Source organism: Protobothrops mucrosquamatus, unplaced genomic scaffold, assembly GCF_001527695.2.
Source record: "Protobothrops mucrosquamatus isolate PMUCROS unplaced genomic scaffold, P.Mucros_1.0 scaffold_174, whole genome shotgun sequence".
NCBI classification, from domain to species: Eukaryota; Metazoa; Chordata; class Lepidosauria; order Squamata; family Viperidae; genus Protobothrops; species Protobothrops mucrosquamatus.
The window spans coordinates 179,366-203,037 of NW_015386250.1; the positions used below are offsets into that span (position 1 = coordinate 179,366).

Here is a 23,672-nt window from a genome sequence, read left to right on the forward strand (position 1 = left end):
GTTATGGAGGGTGGATTTTGAGAAGGGCTAAAAGAAAGATGCTTTTGAATTGTAGATTTGAAGATAATTCCTAAAAGTATCGCTGAATCCAAGATGAAGTTAACATTGATTGTTGTCTTTAGGAGGTGAATAGTAAGCAGGGGGTTAGCATAATTTTATTGATGGACTAGAAAAAAATTAGCAAGGTTGAGAGAAGTCAGAGAGGAAGACAGTGCATAAAGAGGAGGTGGATAAATCAATAGGATTGCAAGAATATCTCCATATTTTTAGTTGGAATAGGGCAAGTTGAAAGGCATTTGTTAAACAGGCAGAATTAAGACCTGACTTGGTGGCGCATCACTAACTGTAGTTTCCAGAGAGAGGAGTGAAGGATATTACCCCAGATAAGTCTCCACAAATTGGATACTACTTGATATTATGGGGTTTCTGATGCACTTACATAGCAAAAGATCCCATTACATTTATACACAGACTCACACTTCATTACCTAAAAAACCCCAGAGCCTTGGCAATGAATTTAATCCTGCAAGTTGGAGTTAAGAGTGCAAGCAGACTACATTCTGTTACATTAGTCAATGAGATACTAAAAAAAAAATATAGCAGACTAAAATATTTTTTCCAAGCAAAATCAATAACTATGATATTATTTTGAAATATAATCACCAAGGACCACAGATGGAGAAATAGTTTTCTTTTAAAAATGTTCCAGAACTGGTGTGGAAAAAGCTGCAATGATTTTGAAAACATATTGCTACAGACTGCCAAACGATTTTTGTCTTGGCAGGTTAAATGCCCTTGGATTTTAGATAAATGAGATGAAAGATATATATTAAAATAATATCCTCCTTTTGTCCTTAATGAATCTTGTTACATTAGGTAGAATAGTAAATTACAGAATACTTTTTGATTTTTCCTTCTTTTGCTGTTTGCTATTAAAACACACACACACACACACACACACACACACATTAAGAGTAACATTTAAAATGAAGCTATTTTTGCATAGATAAAATATTCTATCAAGGCGCAGTCAGTGGGCTGGTTCTCACCAGTTCTGCTGGCTTTCTTCAGTGGAGCATTTTTAAAGAAACATTTTAGCACTCACTTTAATGAGAACACAAACTAATGGATGTTTCAGAATTGCTTCATTTGTAAGCTTGCTTTGGATTGTTATGTAATTACCTTATGGAATAATCTTGGGCTATCAGGAAGTTTCTAACCTTTGAAATTTAACTTAATCCTTATTAACTAAAGGTGAATAAATACGTATGCTACAAATGTAATATTCTTAAGGAATTGACAATCCTCACGCAGAACTGATTAATCTTTTTAAAATATACGAGTTTCTTTTTTAAATAACACACTGCATGTATTTGCAACATAATAGAAAAGTGAGGGAGGGCAAGATGTTTAAAATCAATTCTCTTCCAGAAAGATGTTCACAAGGATTTTGCTTTAAATTGTCCCCTGCAATAGATCTCTCTAAACCCCAAGCAGTATGTATATGGCAGGTTCTGCAGTGGAATGGGCCTTCTTTTTCTGTATATCTATGAATGCATCAGAATGCAGTTTAAATTCCACTGCCAGTGGTACATTTGAATCTACTGAACTCAACTTTGCTGGATTGCATAGCAGTGGCATAGAGAAAATATCCCTGCGCTGCTATCAAAGAGGAATTTAAAGCACCTTTAATGGAGAGGATGAGTATCATGTACACAGACCCCAAACCAGGGGATGAACACAGAAACTGTGAGCAGTTAAGATAGAGGAAATAAGCCCTATCAGCGACAAAATGACAAATCATCTTTTCATCAAATATGTAAACAGACTTTTGGAGGCCGAAACACATTCAATCTTTTCCCAATTGGCTAGTCAGATTTGTTGTGTATTGCTATTCGAGATCTTTTGGATGTGAACCACAATTTTGTTCCACGTTCTGGGGCTGCCTTAAAATCTTTGCTCATGAATGCATCTACCTGCTTCTCAAATAATTGTCCATGCCTTTTGCCCTTTTCTTCTTCCCTTAAATATGTCTAAATAGATTTCTAGAATAGAATAGAGCTGGAAGGGACCTTGGAGGTCTTCTAGTCAGACTCCTGCTCAAGCAGGAGATCCTATACTATTTCAGACAAGTGACTGTCCAGTCTCTTCTTAAAAACCTCCAGTGATGGCGCGCCCACGATTTCTGAAGGCAAGCTGTTCCACTGGTTAATTGTCCTCACTGTTAGGAAGTTTCTCCTTAATTCCAGGTTGCTTCTCTCTTTGATCAGTTTCCAACCATTGTTTCTTGTCCTTCTCTCTGGTGCTTTGTAGAATAATTCGACCCCCTTTTCTTTGTGGCAGCCCCTCAAATACTGGAATACTGCTATCATGTCTCCCTTATTTCGTCTTTTCTTTAGACTAGCCAAACCCAGCTCCTGCAGCCGTTCTTCATATGTTTTAGTCTCCAGGCCTTTGATCATCTTAGTTGCTCTTCTCTGAACTTTTTCCAAGGTCTCAACATCTTTTTTGCAGTGTGGTGACCAAAATTGGTTGCAGTATTCCAGGTGTGATATCACTACCGTTGTATAAAGCGGTACTAATACTTTGCGTCAGGGCTTTTTTTCTCATAGAACGCCCAGAACGGAGTTCCGGCACCTTTTTTGGATGGAACCTTGTAGGGTAGGCAAGGTGGGTTGTATGACGTATGTGAGTTCCGGCACCTTTTTTTTTTTTTTTTTTTTTAAGAAAAAAAGCACTGCTTTGCGTGATCTTGATTCTATGCCTCTGTTTATACAACCCAGGATTGTATTAGCTTTTGTGTTTATTTATCCATATCTATCTATAAAGAGAGCATTTAATGAACACATTTGTATTAAATAATTTATGCACTCAGGTTTTATTTCTGCTACTCCCTTAGCTTTGACTTAGCAATCCTATCTGGAAGGCACGCGTATGCTTTTTGCAAAATAAGGGAGCCCTGTGTCAGAGGTATATACTGTAGGGGTTTATTAATGAAAAAAACTACAGTCGTTCGAACTGGACTGAGCAGAGTGGGGAGGTTTTTTTTTTTTCCTTTGGCTCCAGGTTTAGAGACAGAATTGTCATGTTAGAGTGGGTAGTTTGACACTGGATCCTCATTTTCATCACACCACCAACCTCTCTGCTGTTTCTGATATCAGAAAACCACACAGGAAAAGGCTAATAAGGATGTGTGGCAGCAGGCTAGTAGGGGCTGAGAATACAAAGGATCCGCAATGTTTTCTGTCCTCATCCTGCCTCTTTACAATCACTAGAAAAAGTACACAGCTTTATAAACAAGTCTTCCTTCCGGTGCTTCCAATAGATAGGCACAATAAAAATAATAATACCTGCAGCAATAACAGCTATTCCTTTCCGATTTGGTCCTGCTAATCTCAAGCACACTCTGATTTGAAGTTAACTTGCATCACATCTGCAATGGATCTGGTCACTATTTTCTTAGTGAGCCAAAATGTTATCCTCAAAATGCACTCCTAGACCACATTTCAATACTAAGAGGTACCTACAATTTCAATATATCTAGATCTTTCTAATACGGTAGCAAATGTTTCCTGAATGGCTGTAGCATTGAGAAGCAATTTTCTTTTCATGTGAAATCCAATGATACTCACCTCTAACTACAGGTAATGTAGTCTCTGTGGGAGTACATGAGCGTAAGCTCATCTTAATGGAAGCAGAATGTGTATCACTGTATAAATGTCTGTTGAGACAATTTCATGTCTGGGCACAAAGGTGAGGGGGACTCTATGCCATATCTATATGTAAACATAAATAAAATACTTTAGAAAAATTGTATATTTTGTACAACTATGTACAGTGAGTGTTGGGGAGGTGAATCCCATTTTCAAAGGTTCATTCACTGGAGTGTCCTGGTCGCCACCACCCATCTTTTCTTTTTTTAAAAATTTTCAAAGCTCCTCCCACACCCGTTTTCAGTACTCTCTTGCTTCCTGAAATTGTTTGTAATAGTCCTCCTCCAAAGGATTTTCTGTACATTTCTGACCATTGTTAGGTGGCCGGGCTTCATTGTACCTACTCCAGTCCCCTTTGCAAATGATCCAGGGCAAAACATCCACCTTGTAATGAAGTTCTGCAGAGAACTCGATGCTGATCAGGTTGGGAGTGCCAGCCCCTTTCCCTCGGGTAATCAGTTGCATGCTGTCGTCATAGCAGCAATGCTGTGCTGCCAAGGTGGTGCTTTGCAAGGACAGCATGGACCGGATGCAGTAGCGGGCGCTGGGCTTATAGATCTCCAGTTTTTCTTTTGGCCCACTTGCATCTTTCCAGCGGAAGTTCTTCCTTTTCAGACGATCGTAGATCTCTGCTGTGCTATAAGCTACTTCGGTTGGGTAGGTGCAAGGACAAGCGGGAAGATCGTTGACTACTTTGTGCATGTACTTCTTTAAGAATTCACTTTTGCAACTCATCCACCTTTCACAGCTATCCGTATCTGAAGAAGAGAAAGGAGGGCACAAGGGGGGGGGAATCAAACTCTATTAAAATCATAAGTGGTATGATTTATTGATTGGTTTGGAATCTGTGACCCTCTAGATGTTGCTAAACTACAACTCCCAGTACCTTTCCCAGTGGATGTGACTGGAGATGCTATGGTTATGTAACAACATCTGGAAGACCACAGGTTTTCCTTCGTTGTCACACTGTTATCTTTCAAGTGTCAAAAGGCAGGTTTTTACTATGAGTAGCATTGTCACATTTTAACAAAGAGTTGCTTCACTTTTTAGTAGTAATATTTTGCTCAATTTCTTCACAAGGGCTGTATGTTTATCCCTTTAGTACAGGCTTTAAATCAGCATAAAACAATGCTTTTAGCCAAAAGTCATGGCTGGTTTTTTTATTAATTGATTGATCTTTAACTATTTCAGTGTTTTTAAAAAGTCATAAGCTGAATTAAATTATTTAATAAAAGTATTCTTTATTGCAAAAATAATTCTATTGATTGATTAATTGATTGATTGATTAGACGCTTTGTAAGGACTTGGCTCCAAAAGGCTATTTAAAATATTTAAAAGTAATTAATAAACTAATATATAAATCCAGATGCTTTCAATATTATTTTCAAAGGACACATTCCTGAGCCTCAAAGCAAATTTCTTAGAATCAATGTCAGTGACAATGTGCACGTTTGCTATCCTTTCCCCTTGAATGCATATATTCTCAAGTTTTTGTTGTTGCTGTAGTATCACTAGAAGATAAGTTGTTATTTAAAAAACAACATATTCCTGAGTTCTGGAATTGAAGCAGGAATACTGTAATGCAGAGACACTAGCACATAAAGTTTCATGTGCTTTCTTATTAATGTGCAAAGTAAAAGTTGAATTTGTTTTGTCTATAATATACTCCTTTTTAAAAAGAAGTTGCATTAAGATCTATCATTATTATTATACTACTAATAGTATTATTATTTTCTTTTAGCTGATGATATTAAAATAGCTTCTTATAACTGAAGTCAGAAATGGCTTGCATTCCTCTTATAATATTTGGTAAGATAGCAAGAAATCTGGCCAAGTCAGGATGTGCCATAGTGGAATGGTCATGAGTGATGAGGTGGTGAATATGTCTCTAAAGTTCAAATATTTTGCAAGTTTCAGGGAAATCCTTGGCTTTTGTTTGCATTCCTAAGCAATCCTTTGACTTAATGATGTCCTAACCACTGTGGATAGATCTTATAAAGCTATTTATTGTTCATGAAGACTTCCTGAACTTATTATATTCAGCTGTACTATTCAGTTCTTGCCTTTTGTCTTGATGTTGTTATTTAACTTGGAATGTCCACGATACAGCTGGAAATAGTCACTTTTGTTAGAATTTCGCATTGGAAATCACAGATCTCCTGGAAAAGGTTGATGGAGGTTCCATTCAAAAGCCAGAAAATGTTGGCAGGGAGAAATTTCAGAACGCACTTCGTACTAGGGACTCTTTGTATATAGAGCCACTTCCTGTTGGCATATACAACTGAATCTTAACATATAATCTGAGGTAGCTGTCTTAAATGTAGCACTCCCCAGATGCTTTCAAACACAACTGTCCCCCTCAGCCAGTATGCGGTGGTGTAGATTATGACTGTCAATAGATTCCTAAGGGAGTGAACTTGGGCCTACCTATGTCACCTAGAATAAGTTTAAGGGGGGGAGGAAACCCCACCCTTTTTGCTATTATCTACTTACCAACTTCAAAGAGCTTTGTGGCATTGAATTCTTCACTTCCTGCAAGCAAGCTCACTTCTGTGGCAGCTGTTCTGAATGTATCCTCCAGTCCTATACACATTATTTGAAAGAAGGAAAGCACAAGAGTTGTTTCAATAGTCCCACTGTACTTGGAGAGCAAGAGCAAATGCACCGCATGCATTTATTTTCCAAAATTTATTTATTTAACATTATTTACAGCCCCTGGGAAGGGTAAAGCAAAGTCAAGAGAAAGCCAGCACATTAAAAATCAGACATGTGTAATAAACTCATGAACAATGATTGCTTGCCAGAGCACAATAAATCAGTTATAAACTCAGTGTTTGTGTACTCTGATATTCAGAACTGTCTTGAAATGTGTTCAGGGTTTTGAAACACTTTTTTTTCTCTTTGGTATTTTGAAGTCCGTATTTTCAGGCATCGTTGAAGATTACAACAATTTGGATAAAGGCAAAAACTACAAAGTAGTAAAGCAGTAAAGCTTTTCATTATTGCATGCTTGAAGTGCTAGCAGATGAAGGCTATGCATTCCAACTACATTATTAGCAGATCATTATTTAAAAACAGGATGTGCTCTTGATGTTACGGCTTATTAAAACAATGTGACTGAGATGTTTGGCAGGGAATATATTGGGGATATTCATCTTCAGCTTTAAAGAAGCCACTGTTGTATGAGAGGCCTCCTCCCAAGGATGTACAAATAGAGATGGCGGTGGAGGAGGCCACCTTGGGATCCACACGCATGGAGGATCCATGGCTTGAGACTTCTGGGACAGGCCCCTGGTTAACATGGAGGCCATGAACCCTGGGTTCACTCAGATCCCATCCCCAAGAAACAGGGTTTAAAGTCCCAGTACTCCCGAGAAGTATGTAACTTTTAAGGTAGTCAAATCCTGTCCCTACTCAATATTCTGCAGTTTAGACTCTTCACACTGCATTGAGAAATTTGAAGAAACAGAAAAATGATTTCTTATCATTTCAATGTATCATTCTCATTTTCCTTCCTGAGTTTGCCTCATACAAGCCTATTATTTGAAGCGTTTTAGGACAGCCAAATTATAAGTAATTTCGGCAACCTGCTTTTTTCACATACAGAAATGTGTGAATATCGTACTTTCTGCCCAACAAGAGAGGAGAATTCACCATTAACTCTACTGCTTGCATTAAATCATAAAATAGGCACAGCTATGTTTACTTAGGACAGGGGTGGGGAACCTTGGCTCTTTTATGACTTGTGGACTTCAGCTCCCAGAATTCCTGAGCCAGCCATGAAGTCCACAATTCATAAAAGAGCCAAGGTTCCCCATTCCTGACCTTGGACATTTCAGAAGTTTGAATGGTGCTTAAAGGGGCCCTCTGAAAATTTGCATTTGGTTTGCAGGTAAGTATGGAGTGGGGGGAAGTCCTGCTCCCTTGGTGGAAAGAGAAGCAAGTCAGCAAACCTACCACAGCTGGAATCCCCACCCTACCTTCAAAAGCTGGCCCATCCTGCTCTTAATAAGTAAGCAGCATTCTCCTTTGTGAACTGCTGAAAGATTACTATTGTTAGATGAGTGTGTGCTACTTTCTGGGAAGCTATTGTTCAGTACAGCAAGTGTTACAGTCTGAGTCACAGAGGAGGTTCTCTAATTGCATTTCAAGCTGTATGATAGATGCTTGAGGGGAAAGTATTAGAAAAGGAGCACTCCAGTGGCTGAACACATCAATGGTTACCAGAGTGCTTATTTCAGAGTTAGGAGCCTAAGACAGTATAAAGGAGGCATGTGCTTTCGTGATGTCAGCCACTCTTCCTTGAAAACACTGCAGAGTATAACTTTTCATAGTGCTCTGAAATCTGATTTAACTACACAAGTTTCAAGATTTTATATTAGCTTACTATTAATAAAAGCTCAATAATGGGGGGGGGAGGAACAATTAGAAGAGGCATGAGATTCTTAATCCCAGTACTACTCCATCTAGTGCCTTTTGCAAGAAATGCACTTTCTCCCTACCAACTGTCTGTAGATCATACTGAAAAACAGAATATACTTAAATAAAAAGTGTGATTGAGGAGCCTTTTGAGGCAGGGAAACAATTTATGTCATTCTGTGATTTACAAAGATGCAAGCAAGGTAATAATTCCAGCTCCTGCTTGTACTATAAATGATTTGGTCTATATCTACACACACATACAGAGAGAGAGAGAGAGAGAGGGAGGGAGGGAGGGAAAGAGAGAGAGAGAGAGAGAGGTGTCCATGTCCATGGCTCATGGCTAGGAGCAATTTCTATTTCCTACCTGGGCAGTTTGGTCGGTCACATGTCCTCGATTCAGTGGCTGTGCAAGCATATCCACAGGTCCTAGTGCGTTTCTGGTTGCCACTTCCACAAGTTGTACTACAAACTGACCACAGACTCCAGTCTCCTTCTCCCTCTATGTAATCTGAAAAGGAAGAAACACAAAATTGGGAAAACAGAAAATACCACTACCACGAAAGTCTGAAAGCTGTTGAAAGTAGACACAATCTGTGCTGCCATCATCTGCATGCTGGCTGGAGGTTTATCTATGTTGTAGTCAGCCCTGCAGCAAAATGTTGCAACACAGATTTCTACTAAATGTATTCCAGTCAGCCATGCCCCTTTCTATCCACTTTGTATTGTTTTTCAACCCTTTCTAATAATCCATGAGTTTAATTTGTTTTGTTTTTGAGCATGGTCCCATCTTTCTCCTTCTGGAGAAATTTCATCAACCCTGCTTAACACATCCTTCTTCTGCCTGGGTGGTGCCATTTTGACTCTGTAAAGTTCCACTGCTTCTAAACAAGTTCATTGTTAGTACAAGAGCCTTGACGTTAGTGAATAGAATCACCCCATCTATTTGCCTTTCTGTTGAGTCTGATTTCTACCTGATTGTTCCTTCCCCTTCAGTTCATGATCAGAGTGCACAAACATTCCACCCTTGTTGTGGACACCTGTTTTGTACACACATTTGCCAGTGAGGTTTTTGTTCACTCACCATATTCTGGCTGCTCCTTTGATTCAAACATCCGATGACTTGATGGATGCCTATCCCAGCCGTCACTCAAGGGATTTAGGAAGTTGCTGTCTTCAGTCGTGCTATCGTATTTGTAATCCTGGTCTCCACTACTCATGCGAGTGATGGAAGGTGCGGATCTTTGCCACCAGTTTCTCCAGTTTGGTGATGGAACAGGCCAACTGGTTTTGCTGCTTTCTCTTTGAAGACCTTTCTCCGATTCAGACTCTGTCCCATCAACAACTTCTATGGTCACCTGGAGAATTCAAGAAGAAATGGCATTCAGGCCTCAAAGGCTGCCTTCCTTCAGATCAGAAAAACTCTTAACATACTAATAAATCTTATAAAGCCTAAAAAACAGCCACAACCTGGTAAAGAATACATTGGTTTTAAAAAAAAGGTTACAGATCCTATGACCTGGAACAAATTAATAATTATGTCTGTGGTTGCATAACAAGAAAGAGTTTTATATTTTTTACCAATACCTCTTTGCAATTTGTCAGTTATTTTAGCTTTCTTAAAACCATAAAGCAGCAGCTCCCAACCTTTTTTATACCCTGCACTCATGGAACGCTTCTGATATATTCTCGCACCCCTTACAAAAGTTCGAAATAACGGTAACGAATTATGCATATACACTATAATTTTGAAAACCCAAGTTTTCACACCCCCTGGAATATCATCTTACACCCCCAGTTGGGAACTCCTGTAATAAAGGTAGGTGTGTTCAAAGATTCCCACATTTTACAAAGTAGAAGCATGGCAGAGTGAACATTAGAGAGAGGAAGGCACAGAACAAGGACATGTACAAGGCAGCCAAGAGGAGAGATGAACAAATGGAAGACTGGATTCAATGGAAAGTCAAAGAAAATAGGAAATACGTGCATGATTAACATTCTTTTCCCATAGGCCAGTAGTTTATAAACTTATTAAAATTGAGATGTTATTGGACCACAAGGTAGCTCTGAATAAGATATATTGTTTTTACAATTATTTAGCTTACTTTTTTTTAAATTTCTGCTGTAAGGTCCCAGTATTATTTATCAATGGACTATTTAGTATTGTATATTTACACATATTATTATGAATGAAACTGCTGCCTTGGAATATTTGACAAATTATATTGAAATACTGTATTATATTAGCTCCCTAAAATATTCTGAGTGTGATTCCAGCCTCAGTGATGACATTGTTGATAGGTACTGGGGCGTTACGGGAGCCAGAGGGCAGGCTGTTAACAGGGGAAGACACCTCTGATGTGTAGCATTGGTGTCGTGTTCTGTCCACCTAAGCAAACTCCCATCTTTAGATAGTACATCCTTGGAGGACTGGAAGTTTGGCTACTGCCAGTAAATGCCAGGTCGGTCTATAATAAGGCTGCACTTATCTAAGACCTTATTGATGAGGAGCGAGCCAACCTGGCATGCATGACTGAGACCTGGCAGACTCCAGAAGGGGGAAGGGTCCCTCACAGACATGTGCCCAGCTTGGTTAGGTTTTTATACCAGCTGAGAGCCCAGGGCAGAGAAGGTGGAGTGGCCGTGGTCATCCGAAAATCTGTCTTGGCCTTTAGAGGCCTTGATTTCCAACTTTCTGCTTGTGAGACATTATTTCTGAAGCTGGGCTTATGGGATCAGTTGGGATTGTTTCTACTGTATCAGCCTCCCTGTGTGTGGCAACCTCTTTGCCTGATCTGCTGGAGACCATCTCAGGGCTGGCAGTGGAGTTTCCCAGACTTATGGTTTTGGGAGACTTCAACCTGCCATCCCTGGGTTTGACTTCAAAAGTGACCCAAAAGTTCTTGGCCACCATGGAGGCCATGGACCTCTCATCTTGGCTCCAATTTGGGACACACACCAGATATGATCTTGTTGGAGCAATGGCAGTGTGATTTGGTAGGGGGAACTATCGATATCCCCCCGGTCATGGTCAGATCATGCCATCGTATCCCATAGGGAGGCCATACCCATTTGTGCAGTCTGTCCACAGTGACTGATGAACTCGAATGAGTTCCAGAAGGAACTGGGGGATATCCCGGAGGCTTTGCTTCATGGTCCTGCCAAAGCTTTGGTCATGTCCAGAAGAAGAGCCTTTTCTGCTATAGCTCCTGCCCTCTGGAGCATCATGCCCTCCCAAGATGATAGGCCTGGAAGACATGACAGTGCCAACTAGCCTGGGGCCCCAATGGGGGTGTGGATCTTTGGAGGTGGCTAATGGGGTAGAGCAGAGGTCCCCAACCTTTTGGGCACCAGGGACCGGTTCCGTGCAGAGAGGTTTTTCTGTGGACTGGAGGTGGTTTAATGTACTGCTTGCATCCCGCAGATGGGGCTTTGCTTGTTTGCACGGTTTCTGGCATGCTGTGGCCCAGTGCCGGTCCACGGACCGAAGGTTGGGGAACCCTGGAGTAGAGGACAACCCACTTCCTCCCTGTGCTCAGTTTGCTCCTACCCTCTCCATCCTGATGAATTTTGTTTTAGGGTCCAAACTGGGTAGATCAACAGGATCCGAGGTTTTGTCTTCCGAGCTTTTGAGCTAGCGTTGGAGCCCATCTTATTCCAACTTATATTGTTTATATATTTTATCCAAGTATAAAATATAAAGGAAAACACAAATAGAAAATTAGGGAAAGGAAAAAAAGAGAGGGAAAGAAAACATGTGGTACAAGGGAAAAAAGAAAGAAAAGTATTGACTTCCAATTCTTTTTAGCACAGTAGAAGGTAACATTACAGCCTCAGCTTTTTGCTTGTACACGTTAGTATATAACTAGCCATTCTTATAACAACAAATGTATCTAATCGGCAAAACCAAAGTCAACGTTTCATTATTTTTCAGCACAAGCACAAAATCCAGAAATGACTTCCAAATAAAAAATATGTAATTAAATATATTCTCCTCTTTGAATAAAGCAATCAGTTTAACCATTCCTGCTTTTTCTTCCTTGCTGTGGAAATATATATTTTTATTTGCATTTAATAATGTTTATAAACTATCACCACTTATACTAACAAAATTCACTGTATTAGTTCAGATTGTTTAAACTTAAAGGGAAAAAAAATATTTTCCCCATCTATTTTAAATCACTAAACCTTTCTTTAAAAACATTTCTAAAATTAAAAAGTTATAATACATTTTTTAAACTCGCTCTTAACATACATACCTTAAAGTTTACTTTCAGTTAGACTAATAAAGTTCCAACTCACCTCAATTAACTCATTAAATTTAAATCATTCCCTCCAAGTTATCCTCATAAAATGATTTTTTTCTTCTATACATCATTTTTAAAACTCTAAACTTTTCGTTAAGCTAATATATCTTTTTCTTTAACTTTCTCTTTACATAGATACTTTCAAATACATTTTCAGTAATATTTTACAAGCTTTTAAGAATTACCTAAGCATTATATATAAAGGGGAAAAGATGCATTTTCAGACCCACTTTACATTAAAACTTTTTTTCAATTACAAATATCAGACCGATAAAAATCCATCCTAATGCCAATTGACTCATTATGTTTAAGTCCTCCTTTTAGTTTATCTTCATGAAATAAAGTCTTTTTCTTCTCTGGAATGTTTATCATGTAGTTACCAATTTCTCTTTTTCTCAAGGATTTCTCAACGTTGTTAGTGTCCATGAAGAAAAAGTCTATTTGAAAGTTGCAGATTTTCTTGGAACTCTTCTTTCAATCGTGTTGGGAGATTTATATTTAAACCATCATAATAATGATTGGTATCAGGTTTATATTCCAAAGTTGCAATTGACTCCTCTACATCAAGGCTGGCCAACCTTTCTGGGTTGGCGGCCTGAAGGGCAAGGGAGGGACAGGCACCTTTATGCATGCATGCGCACACACGCAAATGGGGCTGCTTCTTCAACAACAAACTGATTGCAGCCCCGCCCCTCCAGCTGTTGGCACACAGGGTGCTTCAACGCACGGCCCCTGAAGCTACATGCAAACCGTTGCTGTGTGGAGGATCTTGTGGATGATTCTAGAACTCTCCCTAACCCAGGAGAGTTATGTAAACTAAAGGAATGCCAGTTCCTTCTGTTGGTAAGTTGAAAAAGTGACAGCCAAGGAAAAGCCCTTCAGGGATCTTTCCCTGGACGTGGTCGTTTAGTTGGCCATCTTCATTAAAAGTCCACTGGAGTCCATCTTCAGGGAACTTCTCTCCAGCTTGAGATTAGATCCTGGGACATGTATAGTTGCCATCGTTTGTGAGTTCTATTTTAATTGAATATTAAACTTATGATCCTTATTTATTGTTTTAATGTTTTATAGTGAATTTTAATTGAATGTCTGCATACTACTTAGAGTTGCCTCTGGCAAGATGGACAGCACACAAGTTTAAATAAATAAATAAATAAATAAATAAATAAATAAATCTACTTATATCATCCATAGAATTTTATCGGACAGCACACGTTAAATAAATAAACAAATAAATAAATAAATAAAAGCTACTTATATCATCCACAGAATTTTCTCAGTACAATCAAACCACTGATCCATTTACTCCAACATTATCAGTACTAGAAGTGATTCTTCCCCAGTCTGATTCAAAATTTGGGAAACGCAGACCTACCAATCCAGAAGGCATCAGATTGGGAAAAATTCCTCAAATACACTGATGTACCATTGTTTGTATTAATATTACCTTCCTAATTTCCAATAATACCCTATACATTTTTCAGTTCAGCTGTATTTCAGTGCACTACTGTGCACGTCTATGCATGTTTTCACATGGACTAAAGAAATTTACAGTATATTTAAACATGCACAGACATTTGATGGAGAAATTATACCATACAGTGAGATGTATCTCTGCCTGGAGAGGGAACACCTCAAGCATAATTGAAGAAGGGGACTTTAATTCATGAAATCCTACCTCGTACTGTGATTTGGTTGGCCTTCGAGGTGTACCAGGGCATATTTGGTTTTATGGCAAATGGTTATTAGGGCTCCCTCTATGAAAGCATGGGAAATAGTTACTGAAAAACTGGAAGAAAGGGAACATTCAAGTCAAGAAATGAAATATCGAACCTAATTTCAGGGCCTTCTAGTACTCACTCGCAATTTAAAGAGGCTTGAAAAGCAAAAACATACATCACACAAAAAAAATAAAATAACTTGGCAGCCAAGTCCTTTTGCTTACACATGACTTCACTTTCTTTCGAAGGAGAAGAAAGTGAAACTGTTGCCCGGTGAATAGCCCTGCTATGCCAGCCTGACTGCATGAGTTGGCATGTGTCAAATCAATGCCCATTAACAAAAGAGCTCAGAGGAGGGGGGGGAATCAATGCTCCTCAAGGAAATATCTTTAAAAGTACCTCGTTTTCAAGAGCTTCCTGGGAATCCCTTTACTTGGGTGCAGCCGTGCATTTGGCTGCTGATTTGGCAATCAAATTAAAAAAGCAGCTGTAGCACAAAAGTAACAGCTGCTTGGGTTACTCTTTCAAATGATTCTGAGGAGCTGAATACAATATTTTGTTACTGAAACAGATGCAGGCAAACGATCAGCAAACAGATAAGCACTGTGCTCATTTCCACTGGCAGTAGGTTAATGCAATCCTAGAAAGTCTTTCTCAGCAGTGGATGGTGGCTATTTTAAAGCACAAATGTTGAAGCTGCCCTTCCTCGATCTCCAGATGTGTTTAGAGTGTGACAGCTTCCCGAATTCCCAGCTGGAATGGCCAATGGGCAAGGCAGGTTTAAATAAATATTTATATTAAGCCTAAACAGATAAAGAGGAGACGAAATAGGAAGAAATTGACTACTTTACATGTATCTACTTGAATAAATGTGTTGGACTGTCATATAGAACATTACATAGATATACAGTATTCAGTTCTATTCACAGGCAAACATTCTATTTTAGAATATTGGAAATATTCTAAGATAATCCCAGAAGAAGTTGCTTGAGATCTAATGGTGACTCTAAATTTAAGGTCCCTAATATGGCCTACAAAAATTCAGATGACCATGAGACAGCAGCAAAGGATACAAAAATCTCTGTTTGCTGTCAATTAATGGTTATCACATTTTTTCCAATCCAGTTATGATTTAGAATAGAATAGAGCAGGAAGGGACCTTGGCGGTCTTCTAGTCCAGCCCCCTGCTCAAGCAGGAGAACCTATACCATCTCAGACAAGTGACTGTCTAGCCTCTTATAAATCTCCAGTGATGGAGCGCCCACGATTTCTGGAGGCAAGCTGTTCCACTGGTTAATTGTCCTCACTGTCAGGAAGTTTCTCTTTAATTCCAGGTTGCTTCTCTCTTTGGTCAGTTTGCAACCATTGTTTCTTGTCCTGCCCTCTGGTGCTTTGGAGAATAATTTGACCCCCTCTTCTTGGTGGCAGCCCCTCAAATACTGGAATAGTGCTTTCATGTCTCCCCTATTTCTTTTTCTTTAGACTAGCCAAACCCAAGACCTGCAGTGTTCTTCGTATGTTTTAGTCTCCAGGTCTTTAATCATCTTAGTTGCTCTTCTCTGATTTTTTTTTCCAAACTCTCAACATCTTTTTTGAGATATGGTGACAAAATTGGCTGCAGTATTCCAGGTGTTGTCTTACTAGGGTTTTATAAAGCAATATTAATACTTCACATGATCTTGATTCTATGCCTCTGTTTATACAACCCAGGATTGTATTAGCTTTTTTGGCTGCTGCTGCACATTGCTGGCTCATAGTCAAGTGATCGTCCACTAGGAAGCCAAGGTCCCTCTCGCAGTTACGGTTTTTAAGCCAGGTCTCGCCCAATCTGTACTTGTACCTTTGATTTTTCCTGCCTAAATGTAAAACTTTTCTCCACATTGAAACTCATTTTGTTGGATAGGACCCATTGTTCAAGTTTGTCAAGATCTTTTTGGATCCTGAGTTTGTCTTCTAGGGTGTTGGCTACTCCTGCCAGCTTGGTGTCATCTGCAAATTTGATGAGTTCCCCTTCAATTCCCTCATCTAAGTCATTGATGAAGATGTTGAAGAGTACTGGGCCTAAGACAGAACCTTGTGGTATCCCACTGCTTACTTCTTTCCATGTGAATGTAATGCCGTTGAAGACTACTTGTTGAGTATGGTTCGCCAGCCTGCTACAGATCCATCTGGTGGTAATGTTGTCTATTCCACCTTTTTCTAACTTACCAAGGAGTAGGTTGTGGTCTACTTCATCAAATGCCTTACTAAAATCTAAGTATACTACTTCCACAGATTTCGCTGGTCTATTAGTTTAGTTACTTTATCAAAGAATGAAATAAGATTGGTTTGGCATGATCTGTTTTTAACAAACCCGTGCTGGCTACTATAAACCTATCTAAAGATACAAAGTTGGTTTCCAAAGTAATGTTGGTCTAAAAGATTTGAGGTTTATTCTGATTTAGCTGTGGTTCAAAACTCCTCAGGGGAAGTTAATCTATTTAAATTTAAATTAAAACTATGCCTTTAACTGCATACATTTTATCATATAGATGCTGTGGTGAGATTTCTTTAGTGTTAAAAAAAATCATCCAAGGCAAAGTTAACCACTCCAACATTAATTTCCAGTTTCCTTTTCTGCTGTTCACATTACAAGCTAAGGCTATGGAACATCTGATATTACACCACAGCTAATAATGAGATTTCAATAAGATGCATTATTTAATTCAATAATGATTTCAACTACACCACAAAAATTTAACCCTAGAGCAAAAATACAGGAATTTAACAAAGCACCCTTTTCTTGCACCTGCTATTGTCATATTTTTTCACATAGAGCCCAAATATTTAATAGGATTCATGCAATATTATTTATTTCCTTTGTAATATGAAATGTCCAATTATTATCTTGCTTTCCCCCCTTTGTTCCTGTATTTGAAAGTGCTTTTTAAAAAAAGGTACACATTAAGTCCATGATCACTTTAAAATAAAATTTAAAGAATAAAACAGAAGACCTTTACCTGGATGTTAGGGTTTTGCCCATTGATATCTGCTTTTGAGAAGTCGGGAAAATTTGGAAGATCGAAAAGGAAAGATCTGGGCCCATCTTTTTGCAAGGATGTATGTCCGTTCTGCTGCCTGAATCGCTGCTTGGCCAATGACCGATGTGCTGCCTGGTGACCAGGATAATTCTGTCGATCTTCTGGGTCTAATGTGAAGCTGCTTTCAAGAGATGAAAGGCTCTCTGTGTGAAGGATTTCCTAGGAGGACAAAGAAAAAAAGGAAAGAAATTCAATTTTTGTAGATCCAAGAAAGATATTAGGCTGGATACAGCAAGGTTTAGCAGAAGTAACTCTGTTGTGGACATCTGTGGGTAGAGGAAGGCAAAAGGGGAAATGACAACTTCTGTGTGATAGTTTATAACACAAATGACACAATATGAAAGATCACTGCACCATTTGTATGACATCATGACATCTAAGTCATTATCTGGAACTCATCGTGGCTTGCTACACACCCTACTGATTCTGGAAGTAATGCTTTATGTACATTTCTGCAAAAAAAAATCTGTGAGATGTTGTACAATGAAAGATCTCATGCCTTATGGAATGCTTTGTGACCTTGAATAAGACACTTCATATGGATTTCAGCTCTTTTAGGATACAAAATTCTGGTGTTAAGTTGGAAAAGATCTTTCTGAACACCAAAGAATCCTTCATTCAAAGAAGAAGGGCACCAGTGGATCCATCTTCCAGAGCGGCTTATATTAAAGCTATCAAAACCTTTGTGCTGGTGAAATGAAAAGACACATGCAGAAAAGAACCAAGCTCATGGCCTTTGCAATGGCATGCCTACAATCAAGAAAACAAGTCCATAACATTTACAGTATATATTCAAAGGTACTACATGTTTCAGTTTTATACGCTTCAGTCTTCTATCCTCTACAGCAGCGGTGTCAAACTCGCAACATCACGTGACGTGTCGCGACGTATCGTGACTTTTTTAGCCATTGTCAGCAATGGGATGGGCGCGATTTCACATGATGCATCCGGCCCACAGGCCGGCAGTTTGACACCCCTGCTCTACAGTATAGAGGTCATTAAAACTTTAGCAGTGATGGAAAAATAAAACTACAAACTACATGTCAAACAGTACAACAGGCTTCCCTATCACATACATGGTCTGGAGGAGGCAGGAGAGGAGAAATAAAATGTGCATTGTGATATTGATGGAATAACCTTCCTATTATAATTGATTTATTATGTCGCTTACAAATGTGTAAGGTGCCAAACTTGCAGTCTTGTTGAGGCATCACAACACACATATCATTTCGATGAAATCTCGGCAGATACCTCTTGTACCATACTACATAGTCTGTGCTGCTCTTCAGTATATCCCAATCCTGTCTCCTCACTTGATGTCTAGCAGTACAAGAAAGAAATTGGCAATACATCTATATGACTTTTGCATTCGCAGGGCAAGGAAATAATAGAAAGTGGGTCATGGATATTCTGCAAGGGAATTTTGATGCTTGCTAGTTTGCTGATGTAAAAGTTGGAGTTTTTAACAGCTGGGCCCAGATGTTTTCAGTTGCCATCTAATATGAGAGCTACATTCTTGAAATTATGAAGGTTAAATTGAGACCGATGCAGAAAGGGGAACAGAATGCCAGGTGCTATTAAGAAGCTTTGAAAGCCTTAGTGCTTGCCTAAGAAACTATGGGTTGCTCATTGGAGATGAACACAACTATAATGGGGTGCAGAAAAGGAAACAAGAAAATTGGAAGCTTCAAACTCTGTGTCAATATTCTTTTTTTAAAAAAAATAGTTATGTTTCATGGGCACAAACATAACAATCACAATAGGCAATGTCCCATCATTTCTAATAAACATGTTGCATTGTTCCCCTTCTCCACAATTTGGAGCTGAAAAGCAGGCAAGAAAACACTTTCCATGCTCCAGAAAGTGCCCCCAAGGAGTAGCACCATTTTGGGGACAATTGCCCTCTTCTAAATTCTGTGTTTGGGTAAAAGCTGGGACTTTAAATATACTCAGAAATCTCAGGAGACCAGTAGAATTACAGAGATGGACCTAAATCTAGAAGGGTAACAAGTTTGTGTTATGTGTTAAAGATATTTCTAATTACACTAAAGAGCAGCACATGAACAGGAATGAACAAAAATCCATACATATCTGTTGTGTGATAGACATGGTCATAGTGATAAATTTTGGCTCACTATCAAATAAAAGTGTGTATTCGTATGTTTACATCTTAGCTTACTTCTAGAGGTCTCAGAATGGCAAGGTTCTTTCCCCTAGATACCCATAGAAAGACATGATAAAGTGGGTTGTCTAATAAAAAGATGGCTGGCTCAAGATCTGCAAAGATCTTTTTGATTGAATAAGGTTGAACTTGGATCTCACATGTACTAGTACAATTTAATCTCAACCGTACAGTATCTCTAAACTTCTTATATATTTTGGACTAGAACTCCTGGCCATTAGCTATAGAAACTACAGGTCACAAAGTTTCCTGCCCTTGCTTTGTGACCCACCAAGCATCCTTAGGCAGCCTACGGATGTTTTTTTGAAAACTCAGACTATGTGTTGCTGCTCCCAGGAAGGATCTGCTGCTAGATCATTTTTCACAGCCACCTCCTCCCTGAAGACATGCTACTGAATGTTTGTCACATCTCCAGGCCTTATTGACATTGCCAGCTTTATTGCTGCCAGCATTGCTAGCCACCCAACAGTTGATTGGCAGGCCAGCTATTCCTTTGTGCCCTGCAATTATCGGTCATGTAGCAATGTGGCAGTTTGTTCCCTATGAGTTTTGCTGTCCTGCTCAAGTATATCGTCACTGTCTAGAACAGTCTTTTCCAATCCGGTGCTCTCCAGATATGTAGCACTATAATCCACGTTGGCTACTCTGATTAAGAAGGATGAGAGTTATAATTTAATTAATGAGGAAGGCAGGGTTGGGGTTTTTTTTGAAGATCTAGAAGGTCCTTCCCCATGTTGATTTCAGTTGGGCTTTTAATGACGGGCATGAAAGTTAACAATTTGCTTTAAATCCATGTGGCCTATTTCAAAGATTTCACACAGCTGTTTCAGGTTTCCAGCAGACAGATGTTCTGTAATCATTTTCACTTTTCCTGCCTATCTCTTAAAATTTTCAACATCTTGTTCCAAATTTATTTCTGGAATTATCATCTGCCAAATAATATTTTGTAAAAAAAAACATTTTGTTTATACGGGTCACAAAAAACAAGAATTCACTATTCATTTAGAAGTTAAAAACAACGTAAGTATGCAATAGGAAAAAAGCTACATTTACAAAAAAGAAAGAAAGAAAAGGAAACCAGAAGATCCTGGGACAAACAACCTATTTAAGCAAAAGATACTTTGCCTGACAAGGAAGTCTCATTGGTGGTATTCTTCATTTAAAGTTTGACATAGTTGAGCCTGGAAGCAAACTGAAGTAAAATAAAGTTTGTTTCCAAGAACTCTAATTAAGATCTAAGCCAGAGAAAATGTTCCACTTTTCATGTTTAGTCCCCAAATGTCACATTACGAGAAAACAACAACCCATCATGGTGTTGGAATGAAATGGTTGTTTAGATAGGTAGAGATAAAGGCAGAGGCAGATAGATAGATAGATAGATAGATAGATAGATAGATAGATAGATAGATAGATAGATAGATAGATAGATAGATAGATAGGTAGGTAGGTAGGTAGGTAGGTAGGTAGGTAGGTAGGTAGGTAGGTAGGTAAGTAGGTAGGTGGAATGGAATAGAATTCTTTTATTGGCCAAGTGTGTTTGGACACACAAGGAATTTGTCTCCGGTGCATAAGCTCTCAGTGTACAGTAATAGTAATAATCATAATCATATACAACATGAAAATACATTCCCCTCTCTTCCAAACCCTTTATAAAAAAAACACACTGAGGCCAATTCATTTTGTTGATTTGCATAGGCGTAACATAGTTGGGTTGCAAAACTCCAGATGACACTAGAAGGCAATTAGAGAGACAGAATTAGTAGCCCTTCTGCTGGTTAGATTTTATGCTTGTTATTGTACAATGTCATTCTGGTTTTGTTTTAATTTTCTTTGTATTTTATTTATTTATTTATCAGTCGGTTGCATTGACTGTCATGTTTAGTGCAAAAGTTGGATATAAATCTAATGAAAGAAACAAGAAATAATTTTACCACTATTTCCTATGGTTGCAGGATTTTCATACAGTGGTCTCTCCTCTTGCTGCTCAGAGCTTTTCAACTCTTTTTAATTCTTAACTCTTTTTAAAATATCTTTTTAGCCTTTGCATCAAACCAAATGCTACAGTTCATGCTACAAATTCAAAATACGTTAAGATAGTAATTCTCTATATTCAATAAAGTTTGTAAGAATGATAACTATCCTGCTTTCTGAAATATATAAAGTATATAAGAACCATCAAGAATGCTTATGACCCCTTAGCATAATTTCTGAGGGTAAACCTATATTATCTTTAATAACGTATCAATTAATTTAAACTCCCAAAGAAGCCGGCTAGTGAAACAAATAGGTCTAGCTTTGAAATTTTGTTACAAGTGCACCTGGATTGCTCCTATGCCATGTATAGCAGACTATTGGACCATTGAGAGGAGAAACCGTAGACTTGGCCTTTTTTGAAGCTAATAATGGACTAAGTGATAGTCCAGGTTTCCAGAACACCTGGTTTATAATTAAAAATATTTAACACAGAGGCTTCAGATGAAAGTCTGTAAGAACTGTAATACCCACAGTACACGGTTCCTTCCTGTAAGCAACAAAGCATAGAGGAATAAAGCTCTGCTACACATTAGGAGTCTCTGGCTTGAAAATTAATGAATGCGGCCTCGTTTCAACATTGTTCAAGCCCTAACCCTCCTCTCTGCCGATGCTCTATTGTTACAACATCAAAGACCAACTGCTGGCTCAGATACAGTCAATATGAAAAGAGAAGAAGGCCCCTTAAATTTACTGCTTGACTGCATTCTCTTTAAACGGATGGCACCACGGTCCTCTTTCAAAGGAGGTATCCCAGACATAGATCATCTTTATAGGACATCATGTACAATAAAACAAAGCTATAACTTTACAAAACGCAAAAAAAAAAAAACCCCAACAACCCAACAACAAACAATGTGAAGCACCTTTAAAGACTCCCCATGAGGTGAACATTCAATTTAAAAAAAAGAAATCACTGTGTATTCCACCCATGGTTCAAAGCTGATCAATGACATTATTTAACCATTTTATCTGTTTTTTTAAAAAATCTGAATTATAATTTAGCTGGGTGTGCATTTCCATGGTTGATATTCTGAACTGTTTTTTAAATACCAGGCAGCCTTGGAATATTCAAATCTTAGAATCATTTACTTAGGCATTTCCATACATTTACTCACTGAAAACATCAAATTATATTTAAAAAAATCATTCCCCAATGTTACTATTTTTATTTTTAAATAATTTTAATCATGATATATCTCTGACCGATAAAGTAGAAAGCAAAAAAACTTACCCCCTATTAAACTGTTTTGTTTCCAATCTGAGCAATGAATGTTTTGAAAAATAATTGGTCCAAATAAAGCTTAAGATCGGTTACACGTAAAGCCTCCAGAGTCTACTTTTTAATTCACTACAAGAAATTTAATCCATCCTTACTATTGAGCTATTTTAATGTTTGCAGATGCTACAGGTATGTTAAAAATGTAGCACCATATAGGAAGCACAATACTAGATGGATGAAAACCACATCCCCAGAGTCAGAAAAGGCATAATAGTCTTGATGGGTTTTTTAATCACAATAAATTAAATAATTAAGTCCAAAATCAACTAAAATATCAATCAATAGTGAAGATATCTCCATGTTTTCCAGAAAGTATTTATTCAGGATGTCAAGCAAAACATGGGGAACACTGGATGGATATGATGCAAGTAGGAAGACAAGTGTAACATTCTAAGAGTTAAAATATGAATGTAAAATACATCAGAAATAGTTTGGCTATAGAGGGCTTGCTTTGGAAAAAAACAACTTTAAATCAAATAAATAATGGTGACATTTCTTCTATCATATGTAATAACTTCACTACATACCCACCATGCAATATTTGGAAGCTTATAAATGTACTTTGAAATATGCTGGTCTCTCAAGTTAGTAACTTTCTACAGAGAGAAAGTTGTCTCACATAGCATTGGTACTCTGAGTATATGAGGGCTGCAGTAAGAGAAAAAAATGAAGAAAAACTAAATGATTTCCAAATATCTCCTAGAGGAACCTGAATTAAACCTTCCATGAATAGTATGGCTGGACTTGAATTAACTTTGCAAAGAGCCGGCAAACATCTGGAATTTTTTCCACACGTGTCCCTATGTCCCCACTAATACTGAGTCTTGCCTGGTACTTCAACCAGAACACCTGATTCAAGTTTCAAAAAAACACGATTTTTTTGCAACATATCCTCTGGAGTTATAAGTAGGCTTCCCATTGGCAGGAATTCCCACAA

At 38.3% G+C, this 23,672-nt stretch overlaps 1 protein-coding gene across 1 annotated transcript in view; it reads right to left on the bottom strand.

Moving 5' to 3' along the window:
• Positions 1–3,924: 3,924 nt before the first annotated feature.
• Positions 3,925–23,672, bottom strand: part of ISM1 (isthmin 1) — a 32,115-nt gene continuing 12,367 nt past the window's right edge. The window contains exons 2-6 of the mRNA XM_015822438.1: positions 17,160–17,399; positions 9,217–9,490; positions 8,500–8,643; positions 6,207–6,296; positions 3,925–4,471 (exon numbers count right to left, since the gene is read on the bottom strand). Coding sequence (XP_015677924.1) covers positions 3,954–4,471; positions 6,207–6,296; positions 8,500–8,643; positions 9,217–9,490; positions 17,160–17,399 — 1,266 coding nt within the window. The 3' untranslated portion in view covers positions 3,925–3,953. The remainder of the gene's footprint in view (positions 4,472–6,206; positions 6,297–8,499; positions 8,644–9,216; positions 9,491–17,159; positions 17,400–23,672) is intronic.